General features: G+C 42.5%; 1 protein-coding gene and 1 non-coding gene across 2 annotated transcripts; one reads left to right on the plus strand and one right to left on the minus strand.

Moving 5' to 3' along the window:
- Positions 1-8,343: 8,343 nt before the first annotated feature.
- Positions 8,344-26,388, minus strand: Olah (oleoyl-ACP hydrolase). The gene is made up of 7 exons (XM_010642031.1): positions 26,358-26,388; positions 23,430-23,570; positions 14,532-14,670; positions 11,878-11,977; positions 11,062-11,231; positions 8,814-8,896; positions 8,344-8,486 (listed from the first exon to the last, which is right to left on the minus strand). The coding sequence occupies exons 1-7, from the start codon at positions 26,386-26,388 to the stop codon at positions 8,344-8,346; spliced, it is 807 nt and encodes a 268-aa protein (XP_010640333.1).
- On the plus strand, positions 16,463-16,584 carry LOC117286976. The gene has a single exon (XR_004518175.1). It is a non-coding gene; the product is annotated as a small nucleolar RNA SNORA31 (small nucleolar RNA).
- Positions 26,389-26,797: the final 409 nt, after the last annotated feature.

Raw genomic sequence — 26,797 nt, forward strand, 5'->3', positions numbered from 1 at the left:
GTCTGGGAGTCGCCGGGACTGCGCAGGTAACGCGGACTGGAGGCGCCGCCGCGGGGAGGCGCGCGGGCCCAGCAGCCGATCCCAGGGAAGCTCCCTGAGTCGTAAAATTCGGTTTCTCTGATGTGTTAGAAAGGGAAACTTCGGGAAGAACAGTTGTAAAGAAGTGAAGAGCGTCAGCAGTCCTTTCGCCCGGCGGCAACCAGTGGTAACGGGCCGCTTCCCTCTGCGCCCTTTTCTGTCTGGGCGAGCGATTAACGGTGCACGCGCCCGAGATAGCGTATGTTTGCGTGTTTGTTACTGTACTTAGCATCCTAGGAGCATCTTCTCATTAAGGGTTCTTCTGAAACATAATGTCTGAAGGCGTTAGTTTTATGGAACGAGCCTAGGTAACCCCAGCCGTTTCTTCACGCCTAGACGTTGTCAGGTGATGGGCTCTGTGGTGCAGGACGCTGGCGTCCAGGCGCTCCCTGTGCCCGGACCACGCTGGACCTCTGCGCCTTGGCCGCCTCGCCTGACAGAGACACCGATGCTCGAGCTGCGCGCTGAGCGTTTAAAGCAGTGCCTGGCCCGGGGAAAGGTCCAGGAAAGCTAGGTCTGTCTAAACCTGTCTTCTCGGGTTTGACTTATGTAGTGCATGTCGAACTTTTCCTAAAATAACCAAGATTTTCTTCAAATCAAAAAATCTGAATGATTCCTTTTTCGCTTAGTATTTTAGTTTTGTTATTGTCGTTACTGTTCTCCTTTTTGTTGTTCGTTTTGTTTTTGCTTTAAACATATTTTCAGTGAGGATTTAAAGATTGAGTAACATCACAAGCGGGCAGTAGGCTAAGAGGTGTTCATACCAACTACCACAGAAGAGCAGCCTCAAAAGAACAGTGCCACCTGGGATTTAGTGCAGCGGCACAGTGCCTGCCAGGCAGATGGGAGGTCCTGAGTTCGATCCCTGGTACCAAAGGAGAAAAAAAAAAAAAAAGGTGGAGTGCCTAAAGAGGGTAGAAAGCTTATAATATTTTTAAAAATAACACCCAGCGTGATGTTATTACCAGCGATTCGTTTCAGTATTAAGTACTGGAGCAAAATAAAAAAATAACAAGGGAAGCTGGGGACAGGGTACCCTGAAAATATGTGATTTTATGACTTTTTTCTGAATCTAAAATCATTTCAAAGTAAAAGTTTAAAAATACTAATGAAAGGTTTTAAGACGATGCACCTTTTCTAGTCTTGACGAATAACTACTTTCCTTTCTCCTCCATACTTGTGTAGTTAAGATCTGTGCAGTATCTCAACTGTGAAAATTCTTTACCTTCTTAGTGCAGTTCCTCAGGGGTGAGCATGTCCTTTGGCTGCAGAAAGTGAAGTCAGATGAAGTATGAGTCTTGTTTAGAGCTGTTTCAGCAGGGTTGAAACTGGGAAGGACATGTCCACAGGGGTGAGACAGCCGTGGGGAAGGCAGGGTGTTCCCAGCAGGAGTGCTGTCACTGCCACCTGGGGGGCTCCAGGACCTCACCGGGAAAGCACACAAAGCAGAGGCCCTGGGAGTGGCCTCTGTGGCTTGAGGCAGTTTGTTTTGCAGTCTGAGTGGGAGACCGGGTGCACCAACATTCAGCACCCAACTCTGAGAGACGAAATTCCTTGCCGGAGCAGTGTGCCCAGCACCCAGCAGCACAGGAAGCTTCCCAAACAGATCTCTTCTTCCCAAGATGCTTACTATTATTGGAAGCAATTGAACGTTTAAAGCTGTATTGTTGTTTTTGTATGCAGAACAAGGTTCAGGGGTACGGACTGGGAGGGACAGGCACAGAATCACCACACAGACTCCAGGAAGGTTTCTGGAAGGCTTCTGCTTTATTCAGGAAATGCACAGGCTTATATAGGGTAAGGTGTGGTGGAGCCAGGGTGGCACTACTGGATCACTCTTGGGTAGGGTGAGGCGGGGTGGAGCCAGGATGGAGTCGGGATATTTGGCACATCGTTATTGGCCATGTTAGTTTTTGGATTGTATGTTTTAGGAGCTGAGGCAATGGAGTAAGGACTTTAGAGGTTTTGGAAAGGAACAGTTTATCTGTCTAAGGTCAGGTCTCTACACACCCAAGGGGGCAGAAGATTCCAGCCCTAATAGGCCTGGAGTTTTCTGAGGAGAGATGGGTGCTGCGGTCCTGACTCAGCCAGACATTAATCTGATCCGCACTGTCACCCAGGATAACTTTCTCATCCTCCTAATATGCACCCACTATTAATCCACCCAACAAAGATGTACCCTCTGGGCTCAGCCCAAGCTCACCTGCTTGCCAGCAGTCTGTAAAGCTGGCCAAAAATAACAAGGTGAATGCTTATTGCAGCTCTGTGTTGAGATGTGGGAGACAAACCACGCGATTCCGCCTGGCCTGATGTGAGCCGTGTCAGTTGCCTGCGCCTGGAGCAGCGCTTTCTGTTCCGTCCCCCGGGCCGGCTAAGCACCCTCCCCCATGGGAAGGCTGCTTCCTGCCCCTGCCCTCTGTGCTGCCACTCCCTCCTCTGTTCCTCAGCAGTGTCCCCCACCCCTTCAGCTAGTCTCGAAGGTCTCTGCTGACTCTGAGCGGACTGCCCTGTGTTTGGTGGATTGTTATTAGGATGCCTGCAGTGATTTCGGACAGAACTAAACTAAAGCAGTAATATTTGCATTCTCAATTGTATCTACTCCCATCACCTGTTGAGACACATACAGGTTGAGCATGCCTTGTTTAAAATATGTGGAACCAGCATTTCAAATTTGAGATGTTTTTGATTGGTAATAGATATTTGCATATACATAATGAAATGTCTTGGGGACCAGCTACAGGTCGAAATAGGAGACGATGTGTGTTTCATGTACACCATACCCATAGAGCCTGCAGGTGATTTCGTACATACAACACCTTTAATGCAACAGTGTTTGACTGCCCGTGACAGCAGGTGTGGACTTCTCCACATGTGGCATCACATCAGCATGGAAACATTTTAATTTGGAAGCATCTCAGAGGGGCTTGATTCCAAGCCTAGAGTCCCACAGCAATGTGCCTTGGAGCTGGAGTTCACACCTGTGCACACTGTGCAGTTGCTGGGGAGGGAGAGACCTCGCGGTACAGCGGACCTCAGGAAAACCCCCTGAAGCAGGAGTGCAACTCAGGGTGCTGGGGGAGGCAGCTGGACAGAGAGAGGGATGTTGGGCGTGCAATGGAACCGGATTTCCAGCCTGGGGCGGGAGGAGGGAGGAGCACTGCTGGGATGGCATGAGGCACTCTAGCAGGGCTTAGTTCGATTGTGCAGGAGTCCAAGCCTCTCCTCAGAGCTCGTTATGGCTCGGAAGCCCCCAAAATGTGAAGGACAATTTTCCAGAAACTCCTTCCTGGAAGGCAAGGACCACACGCTTTTGCAGAAACCTTGAGGCTAGGCCCACAGAGGCCTTGAGTTGGTGGCACTGGGAAAGGGGTGAGCCTTTACAGCGGACCAGACCCCTGGGGTGCTGAACCCCATGCTTCCCCTTCGGCATTTTCCTCTTGTCCTCATTAAAAACAACACAGGCGCTTTCTAGAGCATGTTGAGCTCATAGAAGTATTTAAGAGTCAGGAAATTTACTAATAGTCAGAGGCACCAAGTACTGTTTACCTATTTTAGTAGGTTTATTTCTAGTCTGAATTCTTTTCTGCATAACTTTCTTAAACCATAAACCACTGTTTTTCTTGTGTTACTTGAGAGTACTTTTTTCTTTTTTATTGAGTTTACTGGTACTTTTAAGTATATAGTACAGTTGCATTCATCATTGGGATCTTGTACCTTTGCACGACAGATTTTGGTTCTCATTTTTCCTCATACCCCTTACCTCCCTTTACCCCCTCCACCCTTCCCTATTTACAAAGACTTTGTTTCCATTTTTTCCCTTTTGCCATTTTTTCCTTTTCCCTTATTTCCTTTCCCCTACCCTTCCCACTTCCCCTACACCTTTAGCCCTTTTCTTCCTCTTTCACATTATCAGTTACACAATTTGGATCTTATTTACACTTTTAGTTTTTCATACCAGAGAAACTATTTGGTATTTATACATATGTCTTATTTATTTCACTTAAGAGTATGGCATTAATATGCATCCATTTTCCTGTGAATGACTTTAGTTTCTCACTCTTTATGGCTGAGTAGTATTCCATTTTATAGAAAAAACACGTCTTCTTTATCCATTCTCCAACTGATAGGCAATTGGGCTGTTCCTAGTTTTAGCTATTACAAACTGTGCCGCTCTAAACGTGGGTACACATATATCACTGTAGTATGATTCTTTTCATTCTTTTGGAAAGATACCCAGCAGAAGGATAGCTGGGTCAAATGCAACCTCTAATCCAAGAAGGGTTCCTCTTTCCCCACAACCCCGCCAACATTTGTTATTTGTTGATTTCTTCATAGCAGCCATTCTTTCTGGGGTGAGCTGAAAATACTTTTTAAAGAAACTTATGGGGTGCTCAGGGTGTAGTTTTGTGATAGATTCACAAAGCCTTGGGTTTGATCTCCAGCACCACAAAAAAGCAAAAAAGAAGGAACTTAAAAGTCTGTGGCTCTGTAGCTCTTATTAAAAAAAAAAAAAGCCACCATGGAAATATCTGCTATTTTTCTTAAAATTTTTGCACTTAAGTCAAATGAATCAAACTAAAATATATCTAGTGATGAACTGTCCCCCACTGAGCCCCTTGTGCTCCGTTTTATCAGAATGCCAATGTAAAGCCTGGGGTATAACAACCCACACTCAGTCCTTCTGGCTGATTCATAGGCTCTTTGAAAGAAGACAGCTTCAAACTTGTTGATGCATTTAAAAAAAGAAAGAAAAAGAAAGGGAGGGAGGGAAAGGAAAAGAAAGAAAAGTAAAGTAAAGAAAAGAAAAAGACACACAGCTTCAGCTCATCACAAGTTGGAGCCCAGTCAGGGCAATTGAGTGAGACTTGGTCCAAAAATAAAAAATCAGTTGGGAAGTAGCTGAGTGTGAAGGTATTGAGTTCGTTTCCTAGTAACACTCACACACACACACACACACATCTTAAGTTTGAAAACCTTAGATTCTATAGGATGAGTATAGGGTGACTATCCCCCAAAAGAATATGTTTCTGTTCTGTAAATAAGACTGCAGAGTTATTGTGGTATTATCGGAGGCATAGATTGACTTTTTTTTTCCCCCCTTAAAAAAACCGCTACCACCTAGATACGCTGAATGAATTTTCAGGAAATAAGCTGAGTGCAAAAAGCCAGTTCCATAATGTCCTTGCTGGGTCAAAATGCTTGAGGTCATCAGCTCTGTGGGAGAAAAGGGTTATATTGGCTCACAGTTTCAGAGGTTCTAGTCCATGGGTACTTGGCCCTGTTGCTCTGGGCCTGGGATGAGGCCTAGCAGCATGGTGGAAACAGAGGAAGGTGCTCACCCCGAGGCAGCTGAGAAGCAGAGAGAGGAAGGGCAGTGTCCTGTCCCTCCTCCAAGGTGTCCCCAGGGACCTAACTGCCTTCCCCTAGGCGGGGGACCTAGCCTTTCAGATGTGCTGTGAGGGTCCCAGATCCTAACCACAACCATGCTGCGGCCCCACTCTTGTCACATTCTTGCAGTGAAAACACTGTAGGCAGGATGGACAGAATAGTGGTTGCTAGCAGGGAGGCAGGTGGATGGTCCTATGGAAAGGCCATGGAGGGATCTGCTGGACTAGAATGTTATGCATCTCAACTGTAACAATGTCAGTAATGACACAACATTATATGTAGCTTCTTACACAGTTTTGCTAGTAGTAGAAATTGGGTAAAAGCCTGTATAGGATCTCTGTATTATTTCTTACAACTGCATAGGAATCTATAGTTATCTCTCAAAATGTTTAAGCTAGGCATGGTGGCCCACACTTGTAACTCCAGCACTTGGGAGGCTGAGGCAGGAGGATCACTGTGAGTTTGAGGTCATCTTGAACTATATATTGAAACACTATCTCAAAAAATAAGCTTAAGTAAAAGAAAAACTAGGCACAGTGGCACACATCTGTGATCTCAGCTACTCAGGAGGCTGAGGCAGGAGGATCTCAAATGTGAGCTCCGCTTGGACAAACACAGCAGTACTCTGTCTCAAGAAAAATTAAACAGGGCTAGAGATTTAGTTCAATGATGCTGCACCTGCCTGGCAAGTGCAGGGTCTTGGTTCATTTACTGGTATGGGGGCGGGGAGACATAAAAAAGAGCTAGGAAGAGCTGAGTGACAGGGCATTTGCCTAGGATACATGAGGCCCTTGACTCAATTTCCAGTACTGTTGAAAAAATTTAAGATAGATTCTTAACTGGAAATTTTGGGGAAGTAAAGCTGATTCAGAAAGCAAAGTTGATTCTCTTCATTGCTAAGTTTTACCTACAGAAGTTTTTCCCAGTGCAGTCAAGGCCCAAACCTCTAAAGAAAAGGCCTTGGCAGTGATCGCCCTGGTCTCTTAAAGTCCCGAGCCATCGCTTGGGCATGATCTTCTGGCCAGTGAGAGGCAGGGGAGGCCTGCTGTCAGCTCACTGGGAGCCTCTTGCTGTGGACTACACTGGAAGACTTTCAAATCAATAATCGAAGATCCAGACAACCTTCAGACCAGCCCTTTGGCAAGGGGCCCTGGAAATGGCATCAAATTAAAGGGTAAAGGACAACAAAAACTGAACATCCAACAAAATTTGCTTGAGGCCCTTTCTAACCTCAAATTCATTATATGAATTCTAACTGGCAGCCTCCCTTCTCAATAATTAATTTTATATTATTTGTCATTTGTCAACAAGGCATAATAAATTCTGGAAAACGTCTCCTGTATCTGTTTTCCTTCTTCGTTTCTACTGAGACCCTGGGTATGTTATTTTAAGTTACTAACATAAGCATGAGCCCTTGTTATATGATCACACACATTGATTTTTGTTTGTGTTTTTGAGATTGTGTCTCTCTATGTTAGTCCAAATGGCCTTGAACCCACTGTATAGCCTAAGCTGGTCGTGAACTCCTAACCCTTCCGCCTCAGCTTCCCAAGTTCTGGGATTACAGGTGTGCACCACCACACATGGCTCACACTGATGCTTTAAAAGTTAACATCTTAATATGATGTTATGTTGCACAAAGTAAGCTGTAAAGAAGACACAGAAGTTGTATTAAGAAGTGTGATTTATTGTAAAGATATGGAGAAAGTAAGGAAGCTGGGGTATGTGATTACAGTAGTCAGGCCTTGAAGAGAAAGCATGGGAGCTGACAGAGGTCTGGGCCAGGCAGCTCCCGTCTGAATGACTGTGTAGTCCTCTTAGTAGGCGTCTGTACAGCACCCTTGTAATATTCCGCCATTGTACTGACTTAGCTAATTTCTCCTGTTTCTACTTTCTTTTTCTCTTGGTTGCTGTTCCTGTCAGGCTGCTCTGCTCTTCCCTTCTGTCGAGTTCAAGTCACCCAGGGAAAAGGTGAGGGTGAGGCAGCCTATTCAGCAGGACCTTGGTGCCTGACCGTCTCCACCCTGCAGGCCAGGCCACAGACTGGTTGTGCTTGGAGACTCACCCTGCTTTCCTGCCAAGGTAGCAGGGCCACCCAGAGCCACCCAGCCCTGGGTATCAAGAAGCTCCTTGGAAAGAGGGCTGGGGACCTCCTGCTGCAAAGGACAGGAATTGCTTAATAAAGCAGCAGGTTGCAGTCTATTGAATACTACCCCACTATATCTCAAAAGATAAGATCAAGCCTGGAGGTTGCTAATACAGTAATTTTAATTTCATCTATTTCCCCTGTCAATCACTTGCACCATTAAAATAACTGAAGGGGGCTGGGATGTATGCAGAGAATTTGCCTGGTAATGGTATGGTGTAGAACATCTGAGTATGAGGCCTTGGGTTCAACCCTTACCACTGCAAATAGTAATAATAGCAATTATCAAAGAAAGAAATAGTTAATTTGCCAAGCAAATTGTTGACAACCTTCCCACAAATGAGAATCACCTCAGTTTCAAATACAACTATAAAGGACTCTGCCAGAAGCATTCTTTACCCATTTGTCTTTTACCCCCTCACACATAAATGTCCATGTTTTTTATCCCGATACATAAATGTTCCATGGAGTGATCCATTAATATATAAACAAAGCATTCTAAGAGAAAATGTATAATTTCCAAACTCTGACTAAAACTAAGGAGCTATGTCTGAATGACAGGACAATGTGATCTTTCTCTTTTTTTTTTTTTTTTGAGACAGTCTTGCTATGCAGCTCAGGCTGCCTTTGAACTTGCGATCATGCTGCCTTAGTCTTGCAAGTGCTGATATTATAGGCATGCATCACCATGCCTAGCCCAACACTTTTGACTATTTTAAGGCCAAAAAAAGCTAACGGTTGGCAAGTAAAGACAGTTCTAGACACTTGGTTATATAGTTCTTGATGAAATTTTCATTGGCAGGTTCCATAAGATAAAAGTGATTTCCTGGCAGTATGTGAAGGTCAAAAGTTCCACTGGTTACAATTTTCCAGGCTAAAAATAAATGAAATTGTATTTAATAACAAATAGCATTTACCAGCTACAAGGAAAGATTTACTTTAAGATTTTTTTATAGGAGCTGACACCCATTGGTAGAGTTAAGGGCTCAGATTCTTGTCCTATATTTTTTAATTTCTCTAAGATTTATCAGTGTGCAGTAGCATTACCTAAGTTCTCTCATTTTACCCAATATCAACATCTTTCCACTTACACTAAGCAGAACAATTTTCTACTCATGGCAGTAACTACTAATTGAGATTTGCTGAAAAACCACAAGTACGTACTTCAATAAAATACCCAAAACTATAAAAATAATTTCACCTTCCATATCCTTTGTGATGTCTTCAGATCCAGCAAAGCATGTGAAGTCGCAGGAAAGTTCGGGCTGAGCAGGTGCGTGGAAGCTGTGAACAGGGCAGAGCTGATCGTCATTTGGTTAACAAGCATCACTCCTCCCGCAGTGACTTCACAAAGTGAAAAGGGGCCTCCTCACCTCCACCCCTTCTGCTCAGTACAGCAAAGCAAACACTTCTTTCACTCCTTCCTATCAGAGCCTGCCTGAGCCTCACCTTGGAACAGGTCCAGTGTCTCCTGACTTCTAGCAGATGCAGGTGGCACTGGGGCTGACTCGGGACCCTGATTACCAGGAGCATTTTTAGCTCTTAGCGGTCATACCCAGCGCAGCCTGTCTGCTGTCTCCCAGCTCGTTCACCATGGCTGCCGTTCACAAAACCAGAGCAGGTCCCTCTTTGTCTCATCACAGCAGCATAAGCCTGTTTCCTGAGCCAGATGCTGGGTGCTGTGCTAGACACTAGAAAACACATAGTCCCTGCCTTCTAGAGCTGGGGGCGTTGGCTCCAGAGACAGACATGAATGAAATAAACAACTGGGGACAGACAGGGAGGGTGGGGTAGGGTGAAGGCAGGTCTCCCTGGGCAAGCAGAGTGGATCTGAGATCTGAGGGATAGGAGAGAAGTGGCCACAGAGATGGAGACAGCAGGGAAGCAGGAAGGGAAGGAGCTCACGTGAATCCCTATTGCCCAGAGAACTAAGGGTCAGGACAGACTAGGCTAGAAGAGCTAGACAAGAGCCACTCCGGTGTAGACTACTTAAAGGACTGTGGTTCCCAAAGTGATGTCCCCAGAAGGATTTCAGGCAAGGCACCTGAACTCGATAATCATCTGTGTGGATACAGGGTGGGCGTGAAGAGCAGGAGAGGACCAACTAAGGGTCTCTTTCAGTAGCCCAGGTCAGGATTTCTGTTCTGCCAAAAATATGTAAAACGAGGAGGGCCACCACCTGACAGAGACCCAAACCCAGATCAACTCATAGAGAGCTGTCTGTAAGGCAAAGGGGAACTGAGTTCCTTGAAGGGTCAGGCACCTCTAAGGAGAGTGGAGTGTGGGCATGGGCTCAGGAGTGGCAAAATACACCGAAAAGGTGTGCCTAAAGTCAGCTGGACGTTCAACAGTGTTGGAGACCCAGTGCAGGGTGGTGTATCAGATGGACCTTGCTCTGACCCCCAGGCTGTTTTCCATGGCCTCCACTAGGGGTTCAGGAGAAAGATGGGGAGCAAGACAGGAGGCCAGAGAGAAGGCCCACCTTGAGACAGGTGGAAAGCACCTGTTTATGATCCACAGGGAAGAATGAAAGCTAAGGCTGGAACAGGACCATTGAGAAAAAAATCCTTTGGCAGCCAACCCCCCACAACAATAGCAAAGGACTCAGGAGCTGGTGGTCCACCAGGGTAACCATAGCAACAACAAAACTAAGACCCAGCTCGGCTTTACTCTCTAACAACAGAGGAGAGATGTGCTTACATTCACATCACAGGTTGATTTCAGTCTACTGTTTCACATGCAATTGGCTTTCAATAGAAAATATCAGACACAGGAGAAAGCAAGAAATCCATTGTTAAGAGACAAAACGATCAAAAGAGTCAGGTGTGTATAGACCCAGATGTTGGAACTATCAGACAGGGACTTGAAAATGGTCAAAGTAGAAATGGAGAGCTGTGTACGGGCTGGTACATGTAAGAGACAAGTCATGAACTTTGTGATGGGTGGAAGGTGGGCAGTGAACGGAGGGACTTGTGAACATGCTGAGACAGGAACATTGCTGTGAGTTCCAGGCCATCCTGAACTACACAGCAACAGCAACACCATGTTTCAAAAGACCAAAATCAATAAATGACAATATTTTGACATTAATCGATGAATATTACGTGATAAATGGTGCATGTCTATATGGGTTTTGTTGTTGTTTGTTTGTTTTGGTACTGTGGATCAAACTCAGGACCTAAAGCTTGCCAGGCAGGCACTGTGCCATTGAGCTACATCCCTAGCCCTCTGTAAGTCTTTAAAAAGAAAATATATGCTTGTTATCTTATATAGACAGAATTTCTGTGCCCAGGCTCCATTCTAGGCCAGTACAAATAGCACAGATGACCCCAAGGAAAATGAAATCCAGCACTTATAATATTGTCTTCCCATATGCGAAGCTAGTGAGAACCGCCAGTCTGTATTTTTCTACAAGCACGCACACAGACAAACTTGTCTTGGTTACTTACCTTAAATTCCTTAAAATGTGCACGTCTGCTGATAGAACAGGAATAAATTGTTTTAAAAATTCCTGGTTATCCACAAGACTCTTTGGGGTGCCTCCAAAATCTATAAGGTAACGTTTAATTTGTTCTTCTGACAGTCCATCGAGATTGGGAATCTGAATGTGGGCCTTTGACTTGAAACATCAACAAACAGAATCCTGTTATTTTAGGAAACTATTAGCTCCTAAGCTGAAAACTATCTAAGGAAAAAGTCCTTAAATCAAAGTTAAATGGATTTTATCTACAGGCTTCAGAGAAGAGCTATTTCTTTTCTAAAGTTGGGAGAAGGCACTTCCTCAGTAATTTTAGTGTAATAATAACATGAAAATTACATTCTGGATTTCAAATCCCAGGTCAGTCTGGGTCTCTGCAGAGAAAATGGTGGGGGTAAAAGGCGGAAGAGGACAGAACCGTAGCACTGAGTTCCAAGCCACAGTACTTCTGAAAATTTCACATCACCGTTGCTTTGAAATTTCAAGGATATTTTCTGGCTCTGATTGGTTACCTTCCTGAAAGTTGATTAAGTTCTGAGCAGAATCAACATGAGAAAGAAGAAAGAACTGGTGGTCAGTATGAGTTCAAAGGGATCAGAACAATGCAGGCAATGATCAGGGAGCTGTGGAAATTGAAGGACATTGAAACAGATTTAAAGGATTTCCAATAGCAAATCACATCCCTGTCATCATTTCCACGCTGGACCCAAATTTGCCAGATAGGAAAATAACATTCCCCACTGCCCTCTTATTTATTCCTCTCGCCAAAGAAAACTAAATTACTTACATAAGGAGGAGTTGTACTTGATAGAAAAAAATGGATTGGTTCTAGCTTATATTTTTCTTTCAGGTGTAGTGCAGTCATAAAAGCAGTATAGGATCCCATGCTAAATTGGGGGAGACAAATATGATAATAACTATCCAAGTCTGTGGTAATCTAGGTATCATGAGCACAGCGATAATCGTCTAATACTCAAAAGTGTAGGTTAATTAATAACTCTGATTTGCAAAGGTATATTTCCAATGACTAATGTCAACATAAAGTGTTTCAAATACATGCTAGATGATTCAGTGCAAGATTTAGTACCAATTTCCACAGTGCTGTAGTTTAGGCCTGGAATGTCCCCCAAAGGTCGTTGTGTTTATATCTTGGTTCCCGGCATGCTGCTGTTGGGAGGTGGTGGTGACTTTTAAGAGTAGAGCCTGGTAGAAGGTCTTTGGGTGTGTACCTCTGAAGGGCACTGTGATATCCAAGCCTTTTCCTTCTTTTCTCTTTCATCTCTTAGGTATCAAGTCAGTGGTTTTACTCTGCCATATGCTTATTCCATTATGTGTTGTTTTGCCACAAAAGTAACACGGCCAACCAATCATGGACTGACACAAAATGAGAGCCAAGATAAACCTTCTCTAGATAAGACATCAGCAGTTCTCAAAGGATGGTGTGGGGACCCTGGGGATTTCTGAGATCCTAACCAAGTAGCCCTAAAGGTCAAAGCTAATTTCAAGATAATATTAAAATTTTGTTTGCCTTTTGTACTGTCCTATTCCAGTAAGGGCATGGTGGAGTTTCCCATAGGCTGTATGTCTTGGGATATTAGTGAATCCAGCCACCTTCTATTTTTTTTTTTTTTTTTTTTTTTTTTTTTTAAAAAAAGGTCCTTACACTTGCAAGGCAGGCCACCGAACTGCTGAGCTAAATCCCCAGCCCTAGCCGCCTTCCTTTAAAACAGACTTGCCAGGGTAAAACAATCCTACTCTTCACATTACATTTTGGGGAGGAAATATAATCTTTATAAAAAGATATGTTTATGTCAACAACATATGTTGTTGCTACTGTTATTTTTAGTTAAGTTGGTAAGTAAAGTTTTCATGATTGTGCTTTATAATGTGCTAAATACTGAAAAGCTATGTCACATAAACAGAAGCTCTTTGGCATCCTCAGAATATCTTAGTGTAATGGAGGGGCCAGGGATTTAGCTTAGTGCCACCGCCTGCCTCGAAAGCATAAGGTCCTGAGTTCTATCCCCAGTGCAAACAAAAAAAAAAGTATAATGGAGGACTGCGACCAAAAGGTTTGCGAACTTCTATAGATATTGTATAGATATACTGTGTAGACAAAACTCCCAAAGGTTATTCAAATATTTGTAAGTTGTGTATTTCTATATCCCATGAAAGTGAAGAGAACTCGGTCCTATGTCCATTGCTGATGGAGTGGAAAGTACAGGTAATTTGGAAAGAGCTTTAATGATGTACATAGCATTTAATTTAAATTCTGGGAATTTATCCTAAGAAAATAAGAGATTTATACTAAATTTCTTAAAAGAGTATTGACTGAAATGTTCATAGCAGGAAAAAAAGTAATTTCCATGCAGAAGGAAATTAATAAAAACAAATCATGAAACATTGTATACTTTCATCTGTGAAAGATGTTTCATAGTAATATTTAAGTGATAAAATTCAGACAAAAATATAACTGGTTCATGTCATGTAGAAATACTAAGGAATCACAAAAGTAAATTGGGAGGGGAAGAGTTGAAGGAGGAGAAGGGAATGGGAAAAAAGGAAGAATTAAGATATATTATGTTACAGGGCCGGGGATTTGGTTCAATGGTTCTGCCACCTGCCTAGCAAGCACAAGAGCCCAAGTTCAATCCCCAGTACAAAAAAAAAAAAAAAAAAAAAAAAAAAAAAAGATATATTATATACAGGAACAAATTTCTTATATAAATGTGATCAATATGTATGACAAACATACTAAAAAATTTTTAAAGCATTGTTGTCTGAGTGGTAGGATAGTATTTTTATTTTTTTAATTTTTGCTTTGCCATATTTATAAAAATTGTATATTACAGTAGGTAACACTAAGTTTCTTACTATATACCAAGATATGACTGCTATTCTTTTAAGCCCCACAAATAAGAATTATTATTACTTCAGTTTATAGAGAAGCAAACTAATATAGAAGCCTAAGGAATTTGCCAAAGGTCACATAGCTACTAAGATGCGGTCAGAACCCTAGGATCTATGACCTAACCTCAAGATTATACAATCCAATTTAAGATACAAACACTATTTGCATAATTTTAATTTTATAAATAAATGGAATGACCCTTGCTTTTATAAGTCTTGGTTTTTCTGCTGGAAAGGAAAAAAGGTGTAATTACTATACAGTTTGGAGAGTAGTAAGAGTTCTGATTTGTCATAATTATTCAGTATGCCTTTTATGAGGGTGGAGAGAAAGCGGGGGAAAGAAATTGAGATGTGTTATGTACGTGCACCAGCTCCCACGATGAATGTAATCATCATGCACTGCAGACATGTACTAATAAACTATGCTGTTTAACCAGTACGAAAGGTATGCACCTCACAAAACACAAAGAACAACATTACCCACAAACTTTGATTAAGACTCCCCCAACCTTTAAAACAAATTTTAAATACCTATGGCCAAAAAATGCAAATGGCTTATCCTGGACCAATGGCAGCAAAGCGTGAACGATTTCATCAACTATCTCATAGATGTCATTTGCAAATGGTTCTTCAATCCGACTTTCTCTTCCAGCAAGCCTTATAGAGTGCACTGGAGATTGAGAAACACAATAAATAAAGAATGAGATACTGTGATGATATAAAAAAACCTTATATTTGACATGATATGAATAATTTCAAAAAACATAATAGTGAAATCCAGTGAAGTAAAAGTTTCAAAATTTGCTGGCAAGAAAAGCAACATCATAAAATACAACAGACTAAATATCTGAAAATACTTTAACTTCAAATACCTAAAAATGATAGATGAAACACACATATAATTAAATATCTAGTTTAGCTTACAATAAAGAGAAAATTTAGAAAAGAAAAAAATAGTTGAAAATTCCAGAACAGAGTACATACATTGATAGATACCTCAACTAGCCATCAACTGTATAAGAAAAATAAAATGTTGGATTTTAAGGGTGACCATGTAAGCCAGGAAACAAGGTATTGGAGTTTGTTAAATTTGGAAGTTAAAACTAAGTCCTCTATGAAAAAAATTATATATATATATACTTTTATTTTTTTTCTTCCTAGTGGCAAATTGAGTAACCAAGCAATTTCTGGTTTTGCCTTACTCTGAATAGGGCAGGAGATAGGAGGTCTGTCTGCCTTTTATTTTTTTAACCAAAGCCTGCCTTTATGAAAATGTAAAGTTTGTTTATATTATCTTAATACAATAAAGCTGGAAAAAACAGAATGAAGAGTTAGTAGCCCTTCAGAAGCAATAACAAGTCATCCCCTGATAAATACATACACAATATAAGCCTTTTTAGAGTCAAGAATTAACCTGATACCAAACAACTGTAGTTTGTTAGAGCAAAGTATAACACACTTTAAAGGAATACAGCAAAATCAAGAACCTAACAGTGTAAACCTCACAATGTCTAGCATCTAGTAAAAACTCAACAGACATCTCAGAATCTGGAACATATGACCATAACTGGAATTAGTAGGAGGAGTCAAACATGAGAAACAGCGAAGACATAAAAATCAGGTTAGAACCTTAAAATGGCTACTACAAATATGCTTGATAATGTAAATGAAAGCACGAACATAGTAAGAGAAAGTAAAGGTTTTTTAAAGGCCCTAGTGCAACTTCTACAGATATGAAGTACGGCATCTGAAATTAAAAGAAAATATATCAGATGGGATTAACAACAGATTGGGTATGAAGACGTGATAGTGAACTTGGAGCATACAGAAAATGATATTTTCCAAAATTAAGTATAGAGGGAACATGATCCAAGAAAAAGTGCAGATGTCGAGTGTCCTGTGGCACAATATTGATGAATTTTTTGGAAATAATTAATTTAATAGAATTATTAGAACTGTCATGGTTCTAAATTTAGTACAGCTTTTGTACTATTCCTTGCTGATAGTAGCAATTTCACTGGTGGGGGAAGGGTGTCTTTTTTTCTTTCTTAATATAGATGAATATATCTTATGTGTAATTGGAAGTTCCAGAAGGAAAGCGAAAGAGAAGGAAAAGGAAAACATTTAAAGAAACAATAGCTGAATATTTCCAAATTGGATGAAAATTATAAAGCCACAGATCTGAGAACGTCAAAGAAACATGAACAGAATAAACAGTGAAAACCACAGCAAAGCATGTTATAATCAAATTGCTAAAAACACATGATGGAAAATCTGAAAAGCACCAACAGAAAAGAGACATAGATGCAAATGCAAGAATGCAACAGGTTTCATTTCAGAAACTGTGCAAACCAGAACATTATACCAAGGGAGGACAACTGTCAACCTAGGATTCTGTAACCTGTGACAGTGCACTTCAAAAGTGAAAGTTAAACATTTTGTCAGACACACAAAACCTGAGACTGTATCCACTGATGGACCTTGACCAATTTGTTGTACTTTTGGTTTGCACTAAGATGTGAAAAGAAATATCCCTGTGCTCTCTGAGTTTGTGGCAGCCCAGGTTGAATATGGGAATACATCTATATGGATGTATATGGAAAAAAGAAACAAAAGCTTGAGACGATGCCAGCAGACTTTTACTAAAATAAATGTTAAAGGAAGTTAATCAGGAAGAATTAAAATTTCAAATGGGAATTTGGACTTAAAGATAATCGAATAAGATAAACCAAATAAGATTTTCTCCTCATTTAAAAATTACTATAAAAGACAGCTAACAACACAAGAAGTATAGGTAGGAAATTATATTATTAAAGTAACGCAAAGGTCAAGAGTGAGGAATGGAATAATACAGCCTTACATGGCTGTTTCTTTCATTAAAAATGAGATAGCATAATATTGAAGATAGATTGTGATAAGTTAATGATGCATACTGGAGACACTGAGCAAACATCTACAAAATAAGGATCTGCAAGGCCAGGGATTTAGCTCAGTGCTTCCATTGTCTGCCTCGCAAGTAGAAGGTCCTAAGTCGGATCCCCACTACCAAAAAAAAAAAAAAAAAAGATTTGCAGCTAATAACACAACAGTGGAGGTAAATGAAAATTTTAAAAATGTTTCCTATGACATAAGAGATGCAAACTGTTTAACCAGATAAACAGGGCGCCATGCTTCGCCTGGCAAGCACAAGGTCCTGCATTTGATTTCCAGTACTGGAAAAAACAAAAACAACAAACAAATAAAACTAGGGAAAAGAGAACAAAATGAAGAAGGGCACAGTTACAAAAGAAAGTAACAGTCGCTGGGTGTGGTGGTGCACACCTGTAATCCTAGCACTCGGGAGGCTGAGGCAGGAGGATCGCTGTGAGTATGAGACCAGCCTGGACTACATAGTGAGACCCAGGTCAAGCTCAACTACATAGTGAGACCTTGTCTCAAAATAACAAACAAACAAACAAAAAAAGAAAGTAATAGTCATCAAACAAAAAGTTTTAACATAGGAATAAACAGAATAGGACACTGGACAAGAACTAACTGAAATTCTTCATCACACAAAGTTCCCTAAAATAGAGAAACACACATTGAGCGCATCCACTATATTCTTAAGAAAATTTGCCCCATGATAGTCAAGATAAACTAGAATTTGAAGATTAAAAAGAAAGAGCAAGGATTAAAAATGGCGGAGTAGAGAGCTATAGCAAATGCAGCCTCTTGGGGTCTGGAATCGAGACACCTGAAGAACAGTAACTTGATGAAGAGGGGAAAAAAGTATATTTCTGAGAATAGGTGAGGAGCTGACAGGAAAACTAGAGGCTACAAAGAAGATGGAGAAGCAGAGCGCAATGCCGAGGAGAGAGCAGAGCAGCGTGGAAGGCTCACCCCGCTCCTGAGCCACAGCGGCCTCCACTGACACAAGGTAAGTTGGAGAGGATCAGCAGTTCCAGCCAGAGGCCGTGGTTTCTGGCCCAGAGAAAATCCCGTGGCTGCTGTAACCCGCAGAAACAACGGGGCTTTACTCCTACAAGGCAGGCTGGTGAAGAGGAAGCCCAGGGCAGCACCCCCCGGGTCCGAGAGGGTGTCATCAGGAGCCACTTTGTGAGGGGTGATTGGGACTGGGCTGGAGGACAGCAGCGCTTCAGGGTTCTTGGTGTCACCCCAGCCCAGCAACTGTGTGAGCGACAAGCAAGCCCTAGATCCCGTGAGAAGGTGGGGCCGGGAAGGATGCAGGGGTCCCATTCTTCACAGTAAGGAGCCGGCTGGTTGCGTGTAACTTTCGGAGGGGCCCGGCTCTGAAAGTGCCGGCATTAAATCCAATGGTCTGCACAGATGGTGTGAAAAACCTGTTTACAGAAATAATAGCAGGAAACTGTCCAAACATGGGGTAAGAATTTACCAGACAGATAAGCAAGGAATATAGAACCCCAAACAGCACAATCAGAAAAGATCTTCTCCGTGACACATCATAGTCAAAATTCCAGAAGTCCAACACAAAGACAAAATTGTAGGCTGTTAGAGAAAAACATCAAATCACTTACAAGGTAAAACCATTAGAATTACAGCAGACTTCTCAACGTGGAGTTACATGTTTCCAGCCATAGAAGAAAATAAATTCTAACTAAAACCGGTAAATCCTGCAAAACTCTCTTAAAATTAATGAATAAATAAATATTTCCAAGAAAAATTGCACCTTAAAATTTCATGACCACCAAACAAGCACTCCAAAATATCATCAAAGAATATCCTTTCTGGCCAACAATGCCAGAAAGTCTAATGGAATGAATATACCAGGCAGGGCAAACGGGCAAAAATCAGGGGTGGGGGTCAGCAACAGGAGAGAACACCACCACAGGAGTAAGTCAGTACCTTTCAACAACTCTCAGTGCAAACCTAAACTCCCCAATCAGAAGACACAGATTGGGAGATCAGACACAAAAAACAAAAGTGAATAGTATGCTGTGACAAGAAACACATTTAATCCAAAAAGATATTCACAATCTAAAATTCAAAGGATGGAAAACAATATTTTATGAAATTATAGCCCCCAAACAAGCAGGAATCACTATCCTATTTTTCAGGCAAAATGGACTTCAAGCCAAAACTATTCAGAAGAGGCGGGGGAAAAAAAAGTCACTACATACTGATTGATGCAAAATTCAACAGGAGGAGATAACAGTTCTAAATATTAAAACTATTAAAGACGTCATATTACAATGATACATGCACACCCATGGCTATAGAAGCACAATCCATAATAGTTAAATCCTGGAAGCAGCCTGTGTGCCCCTCACCTGGATAAAGAAAATGTGGTGTTCATACACAGTGGAATATTACTTTGCAATAAAGAAGGATAATTTTGTGTCATTTGCAGGAAAATGGATGCACCGAGACCATGATGCTAAGTGAAATAAATCAGACACACGAGCTTAAATATCACATTTTTTTCTCTTCCGAGGAGCCCAAAATATTAATAAAGAGAAAAATAATAGTCTGATGATAGGAAACAGGGAGATAGAACTTTTGCAGCAGGAAAAAGGACCAAGAGATGGAAGGAGAGGAAGAGGAAGTAAAAAGAACTAGGATGTGTCCTGTACATGCACCAGCTCCCCGTGGTGAGTGCTGTCGGTATGCACTGCAGACACGGACTGACCAAAGGAGGGAAGGAGGGGAAAAGGGAAAAGGTGGGTGAGGGTGGTAAAGCTATATATAAATGTTGTATGCTCTGCTGGTTGCGGTGGCTCATGCCTATAACCCCAGCACTTAAGAGGCTGAGGCAGGAAGATTGCCATGAATTCGAGGCCAGCCTGAACACAGTCTCAGAAAAACTAAAACTAAACTAACCTAAAATAAATGTTACATGTTCTGCTAAAGTAGATCTAATACTTTATAGAGCTAAGAAAAAAGTGAAAACGCCAGGCATGGTGACTCATGCCTGTAGTTGAGCACTCAGGAGGCTGAGGCAGGAGGATCATTGAGAGTTTGATGCCAGGCTGGGCTACAGAGTGAGTTCAAGGCCATCTTGGACACAGCAAGACCCTGTGCCCAATGAATAAATAAATAACTAAATAAGTTCATTGATTTTATATACATAATAGGTTTGTCTCAGAACATAAATTTAATGACAAAAATAAAGATTAATAGCATAATCAAGGAAAATAAAGATTAAGGAAATTGAAATATGAAAATAACTGCTAAAGGCAAAATTATAGATATTCAAAGAAAAGATATAGAAAATAATATCTTGACACCTTGGCAAAGACACAGTAAATATGATAAGATAGGCAAGGCAGAGAGTGATCATATTTGTCTGAGCAATGATATGAGTTTAGTTCTCCTACTTTAAGAAAAGGGTTTTTTTGTTTCTTTTTTCCTCATTGAGTTTATTGGTCCATTTTAGGTACACAGTACAGGTACGTTCATGGGAGAGGAAGAGGAAGTAAACCAAGACCACGACAGGTCTTGGTTCTCATTTTTCCCCTTATACCCCTGCCCGCCCTTCACTCCCCCTCCCTATTTACAAACACTTTATTTCCATTTTTTCATTTTCTCATATTTTTTCTTTTCCCTTATTTCCTTTCCCCTACCCTTCCCACTTCCCCTACACCTCTAGCCCTTAAGAAAAGAGTTTTTTATTTTCCTGCATTGCAAAACCAAATTACCTCCTGTATTGAAGGGAATCAAGTGAGCAAAGCAATTCTGAAAGGGGCGGAAAGCATAAATCATGTGCCAGTGGAAGATTAATGTAAAGAGATATAAATGGGAATACAAAGAAAGCAGAGATTGTGTGTTAATACAGGGCAAGGTAAAATTCCGAGACCAGCACACTTCTCAGGGCTGGGGGCAGGAGACCCTCCCTGGAGGGGAGAAATCAGCACGGCCAGTAACACAGAACCTGGCGCCTGGAGCTCGCCCTCTGAGATACAGATGCACTCTTCCTTTGGCAACCACCGAACACTCATGAAAACTGATCCCAGTTCTAAGTCACAAGGAAAACACTACAAAAGATCGACAGAAGAAATGAGGCCTGCTGGGCTCCGAGAAGAATGCAATATAGCTAGAAATCATACACGTGATTTATAGCGGCTCAGTGTCTAATGGCTAAAGTTTGGAAACAGCCTAAGTGCCCATCAACTGGAGACTGGATAAAGAAGAGGTAGTTTTTTAAAATAAAATGGAGTACTACTCAACCATAAAGGATGAGAAATTAGAGACATTTATAGTTAAATGGATGCACATTGAGGATATACTTTTTCTTTCTTTTTTTTTGTAATGGGGATTGAATTTGGGACCTTTCGCTTGCGAGGCAGATGGTGACACCCTTGAGCTAAATCCCCGGCCCAAGGATATACACTTAAATGAAATAAATAGGACACGCATGTACAGATGCTGAGTAGTTACTCTGGTGTGAAACTGAAAGTGTAAATAGGCTTAAAACGAATAATTGATATTGTGAAATAGGAAGAAAAGGTATTAAGGGGTAAAGGAAGTGGGAGAGGTAGGGGAAAGGAACGAAGAGAAAGGAAAAATACGAGATAAGAAATAAATGGAAACAAAGCTTATGCAGGTAGGGAGAGGTGGAGGGGGTGAAGGGAGGGCAGGGGTGTGGGGAAAATAAGGACCAAGATGGGTCATGTAAAGGCACAAGTTCCCAATGATGAATGTAACTACTGTACACCTAACATGTCCCAACAAAATAAGAGAAAAAAATCGTAACGGGAGCGTCACGCGGATAAAAAGGCCCTCTGCCTAGTGTTTTAAAATTGATCTCTTGAAGTCAAAAAGGAAATACAAAGTAAGTTAAGGAATTTTAAAAAGTCAAAAATAATAAGATACAATTAAAGCAGTGGTCAGGGGGATGCTGACAAATAGTTATGCCAAAAGAAAACCAGGAAAATTAAGTCACTCAACTCATCAATACGGAAAAGTATACGGGAAAATGCAAAGTGGAGGAAATGCCGTAAAAACAAGCTTATGCATTAGAAGGCACGAACGGAGACCACTTCCAGGCCTAGTCTAGGAAGGGTTCCCGGCTCCAGGCAGGGACCCAGGCCGCGCTGCGGGTGAGAGGAGCCCGCAGGGCTCCCTGGGCCAGTGCCCTGCCAGGGGCTGCACCCGCGGAGCAGGCCGCTCTGCCTCGCATCTCGGGAAAGCACTGCGAGCAGCAGCCTTGGAGAATCCTCCTCCTGCAGCGCACTCCTCAGCGCTGGCAGAGCCGAGGCTCCTCTGGCGTCCCCGCCTTCATCGGCCTCCTCCCTCAGCCTCCCGCCCCACGTAGGCAGGTGCCCCCGAACCGCACTTATTTTGGGCTCCAGCTTCTCCTGGGAAGCCTCCTGTGGCCCGTCCGACGGGTGCCTCATTGGATTGATTTTATCCAAGAGCTGCAGGTTGAACTCAAGGTCGTCTCACTGGATTAATCCCCAGCCTTTTTTATTTTTTGTTTTGAAAAATGGTCTTGCTAAACTGCTCAAGCTGGGCAGTCCTTCTCCGAGAGTGCTGGGATTATAAACGTGCACCACCTCGTCCGGCTTCCATTGTCCTTTGCACAGTGCCACCATATCCAGTTTTAGCTATGTTCCATAATTTACTTATCGATGCCTTTCCAGGGCCGTAAATTTTTGGTTATGGTTTGTTTCAGGAGACTGACACACGCATGGATCGTCTGAGCTGCCCAGGGAGCGAGCCCTTGTTGGGTAGGAGAGAATTGTTTAGAAAAGTGAGATTATCCCAGCCCTTTCCTGCGGGGGAGATGTTCTGGTTACTTGGCCTGTATGGATGGGTTCTGTTTATAACTTGGCTCTATTTCTAAGAAAGCGAAGCTTACAACACAAGAGATGCAAAAATTATAGCGAGTCAGCAAAGGCAGCCAGGTGATTAAAATGCCAAGACTTCAGCTAGTACCAAAGTCTAGCTCCCTTCCCACGCAGGGCAATTCACTTAAATCATGGGGGGTGAGCGAGAGATTAAGAAATATAAACACAAAATGACAGAAAAGATTTTTTTCAGTTTCACAATGCTCCATATGGGCAATCCAGGCAGAAGATCTTGGGAAGGCAGGGCAGTACATTCCAATGGGGATGAAGAGAGGAAAAAACTTTCAAAAACTGAACAAAGCTGGGAGTACTGGCACATTCCTGTAATCCTAGCACTTGGGAGGCTGAGTCAGGAGGATCACTATAAGTTCCAAGTCCAGGCACATCTCAAAAAATAAAGCAAATTGAACAGCATCCTGATAACTTATGGGACAATATCTATTCTTATGCCATATAGAAATAGAAGGAGAAAAGCAGATATTTTTGAAGATATAATCACAAATCTTCCAATTTAATAAGAATTATAAATCCACAGATCCAAGTAACTCAGTGAACTCAAATACCTGTACATGCCTATCTTTTGCCCCATAAATTACTTAAATAATGATGAAAATTCACATACCTTCCAGTGAATCACAAATCTCTTGGCCCCATTTAGCAAAGTAAAGAGAACCACCTCCTGCCCAGGGGAAGCAAATCAGTCTGAAAATTGCACTGGGCTTTGGGTATAAGCAGTTCAAAATGTTTTCATTCCTGGGGGAAAAATTCAAACACAGTTCACATTACAGGTGTCAACTGAGTTCTCCAAACAGAATCAACTGTGTTTTATTGGAGATCTTCACTCGTTCTAAGGCGCACGCAGGCAGATGTAATGTGACCAGCATTTTTTCCAAGAAGAAAGGCAAAAGGGTTTTTTTATTGGTCTGTGTTTGACAATCTGAATACATCAGCTTTGACAGACATGGTTGAAATAGTTGAGTATCTATGTAGGACACTTAGAAAGCATGCTTTGTGTGTGCAGTGAAGGCGATGGAAATCTTAATTTAGTGTTTGCCTTTCCGCTGGTCAGGGAGGAGTCAACCCTAGCAGTTCAAGGGTAGCTTCAATCTCAGGGTCTTCATTACCGACAGAGTCGCTTTGAAATTATCTAGAAGTTTCCCAGGGCACAGAATTGTCATTCCCTGTTGAGTGTGTAATAAGCCGAGCTTTTGTTTGTTGGTTGGTTGGTACTGGGGATCAAACTCATGACCTTGCTCTTGTGAGGCAGGCGGCGGCCGCACTGAGCTAAATTCCAGGCCCAAGCCAAGCTTTTGAATCTACATACAATGTAATTGGAAAGTTTATCCCAAGATCCATGTACGCAACAAGCTGATGTTCAGAAATTGTCTTTTTTAAAGAGCCATCCTGCTTGTATGCATTTGTATTCTCCACATTTTAAACCCTTTCTATAAAGTTTCCAGATTCAACATTACATGTTTTACAAAGATACATATATGGCCTTCCCAAAAGGGAGATCATAAAGCTTTGTACTATGATTTTAAATGTTTCATCTCTCTTTTTCTTTCATTTTGCTGTTGCGTATCAGTTTGTTTTGTTTTTTTGTTTGTTTTTTGTTTTGGTACCAGGGATCGAACTCAGGCCCTTGCACTTGCAAGGCAGGCGGCAAAACCATGGAGCCAAATCCCCAGCCCCTGTTACATATCAGTTTTTCATTTAGTCTTGATAAACATCCAAAACTAATATCTGCTGAGACTGGTCCAGTTGGGCTGTTACGTAAGGGCCCCGTTCTTCCCGAGGTGGCCCCTGGAAGCCAGGCCTGGGAGCGGACGCACGTCGGCAAGAGGGTCACAGATTCAAGCCCAGCCCTGGCATTTAGACACTTAGTAAGACCCTACCTCAAAATGCGAAAGAAGGAAGACAGGGTTTATGGCTGGGGTGAAGGCTGAGCTCAGCCCTCAGCACCAGCACCAAGTGTCCTCGGGTGGGAGACGGCTCCTACATGAGCCCTCCATGCCAAGTCAGGCACACGTGAAAACATTTTTGGAGGAAAATTACTCATCTTATAACTGCTAGTTTAAAGATAAAAGCAAAAGGAAAAAGACTAATTTCAGGTCATTTTCCTTTAAAGAACATTTATATTGGAAGCTGTGTATGCATTTATACTGGAGCAGCCTCCGCGCTAACAGGCCAGCCCAAAGTGAAATCTCCCCAGGCATCTGCCAGCTCCTTGAAAAAGACTTGAGCACTACCACAGCTAGGTAAAACCTATGAAGAAGGGACTTTCTTAAGCCGTAATTTTTTTGAGTTCTTGAAGCATCTAGAAAAATTAACTGAATTCAATATTTCTTTAAAACAATTCCTCCTCATGCCTTTGGGGTTTTATTTTTTGGTACTAGGGATGAAACTCTGGGCTTTGCACTTGCGAGGCAGATGGCAGAACCACTGAGCTAAATCCCCAGCCCATGCCTGTGGCTTTTTGAGACAGGGTCTTGCTACATAGCCCAGGCTAGCCTCGAACTCACAGTGATCTTCCTGTCTCAGCCTTGTGGGTGCTGGGATTACAGGCTCTAAAATAATTCTCTATGTTTAAAGTCAAGAAGTCCTACTTTCATCTATTCAGATTCTTTGTGTTCTGACAGATTTTTAAAAAACGTGTTAGGCTGGGTGTCATGGCGCACGCCTGTAATCCCAGCACTTCCAGCACTCAGAAGGCTGAGACAGGAGGATTGCTATGAGTTTGAGACCAACCTGGGCTACATTGTGAGTTCCAGGTCAGTCTCAACTACATAGTGAGACCCTGTTTCAAAAAACCAAATAAATAAATATAAATAAATAAACAGCGTGTTGGGACAGGAGGAGTTAAAGCTGTGCCTGACTCAAAGACTGTGTGAAGTCAAGGCGGTCTTTCAGAAAAACAATACAAGTTAATCGCTTCAGAATTAGGTGGAGAGCCCAGGAGCATCTGCTTCTGTCTGGGTTGGCCCTGTTGGCCCTGGGAGCCAGAGCTGCCTTCACTCAGCCACATCCGGGGTGTTGGACATGTGGTGCTGTGCACTGAGCACAGGCACGGGCTCTCCCAGGGGGCAGGACCAGGGGCGCACCGGGGTCCCCGCCAGTCTCCGCAGCCTTCTAACTGCTATCTCTGCCCTTTTCGTTGTTGCTTAGACAGGAGCGTTCGTATTGAGGATAGCCAGAGTCGTTGAACGTGCTAGTACCACACGGCAACTAAGGCTGCAGACAGGCCAGGCCTCATTCCCAGCTCTCTGCACCCAACCTGAGACACAGGCGGTCACTGAGAGGTTCACTGCTCCCTGTTCTCATCTTCAGAGAATCTTCCTTACAAGGGACAGTGGTGATTAAAGGTATCAAAAGTGCTCCCTACGGTTTTAGGAACATAGGGAAAAGAGGAACTAAGGGAAAAGAGATGTTACTGTCACGTATTTGGCAGATGACAAAATGAGAATCAGAAGACAGTAAGCCACTCAGCCAGTTAGTGACAAGTCACAATTCAGACAGATCCTGTTGTTTTAAAGGCTACTGCCTTACTTACCCGTTCCCACATTCTCAGCAGCAGCACCCATGTAGGCTGCTAGCTGGCAGGGTGCGGAAGAGACCTCTCCCAGAGGTTTCGGAGTGGGGAGTTGAGACCCTGCCCTGCTCTCCACTGTAGTGTGTAAACTGTGTCTTTACCTGTGCCATCCGAGTGTCTCAGCCAATACAGACATGCACAGTTTTTCCATAGATAAACACCATCAAGTCAAAACCATTTTACACAGTGTGCTGTTGGCGCCATTTATCATACCCCTCCTGGCCAGCATGAGTGCCAGCTTAGGTTTTCGTGGATGCCTCTTAGTCTTACAAAGGCAGGCAGCTGGCACCTGGAGGGGAGCAGGGGCAGGTGGCACAGGAATCATCTACCTGGTTCTCTCCGCTTGGACTCTTTCCTCCATGTCCTGAGGAGCTGATGCAGTGCTGGTCTCAGCAACCTCT

Source organism: Fukomys damarensis, unplaced genomic scaffold (assembly GCF_012274545.1).
Source record: "Fukomys damarensis isolate Sample0158 unplaced genomic scaffold, DMR_v1.0_HiC HiC_scaffold_19, whole genome shotgun sequence".
Taxonomy (NCBI): Eukaryota; Metazoa; Chordata; class Mammalia; order Rodentia; family Bathyergidae; genus Fukomys; species Fukomys damarensis.

What these genes read in the sequence shown, in the direction of transcription:
- Olah (XM_010642031.1), bottom strand. Translation starts at nt 26,388, where the DNA reads ATGGGTGCTGCTGCTGAGAATGTGGGAACGG. An exon ending in CACATTTTAAGGAATTTAAG is followed by an intron (nt 8,897 to 11,061) that starts GTAAGTAACCAA and finishes CCCTGTTCACAG; the next exon opens with CTTCCACGCACCTGCTCAGC. An exon ending in CATCACAAAGGATATGGAAG is followed by an intron (nt 8,487 to 8,813) that starts GTGAAATTATTT and finishes ATTTATTTTTAG; the next exon opens with CCTGGAAAATTGTAACCAGT.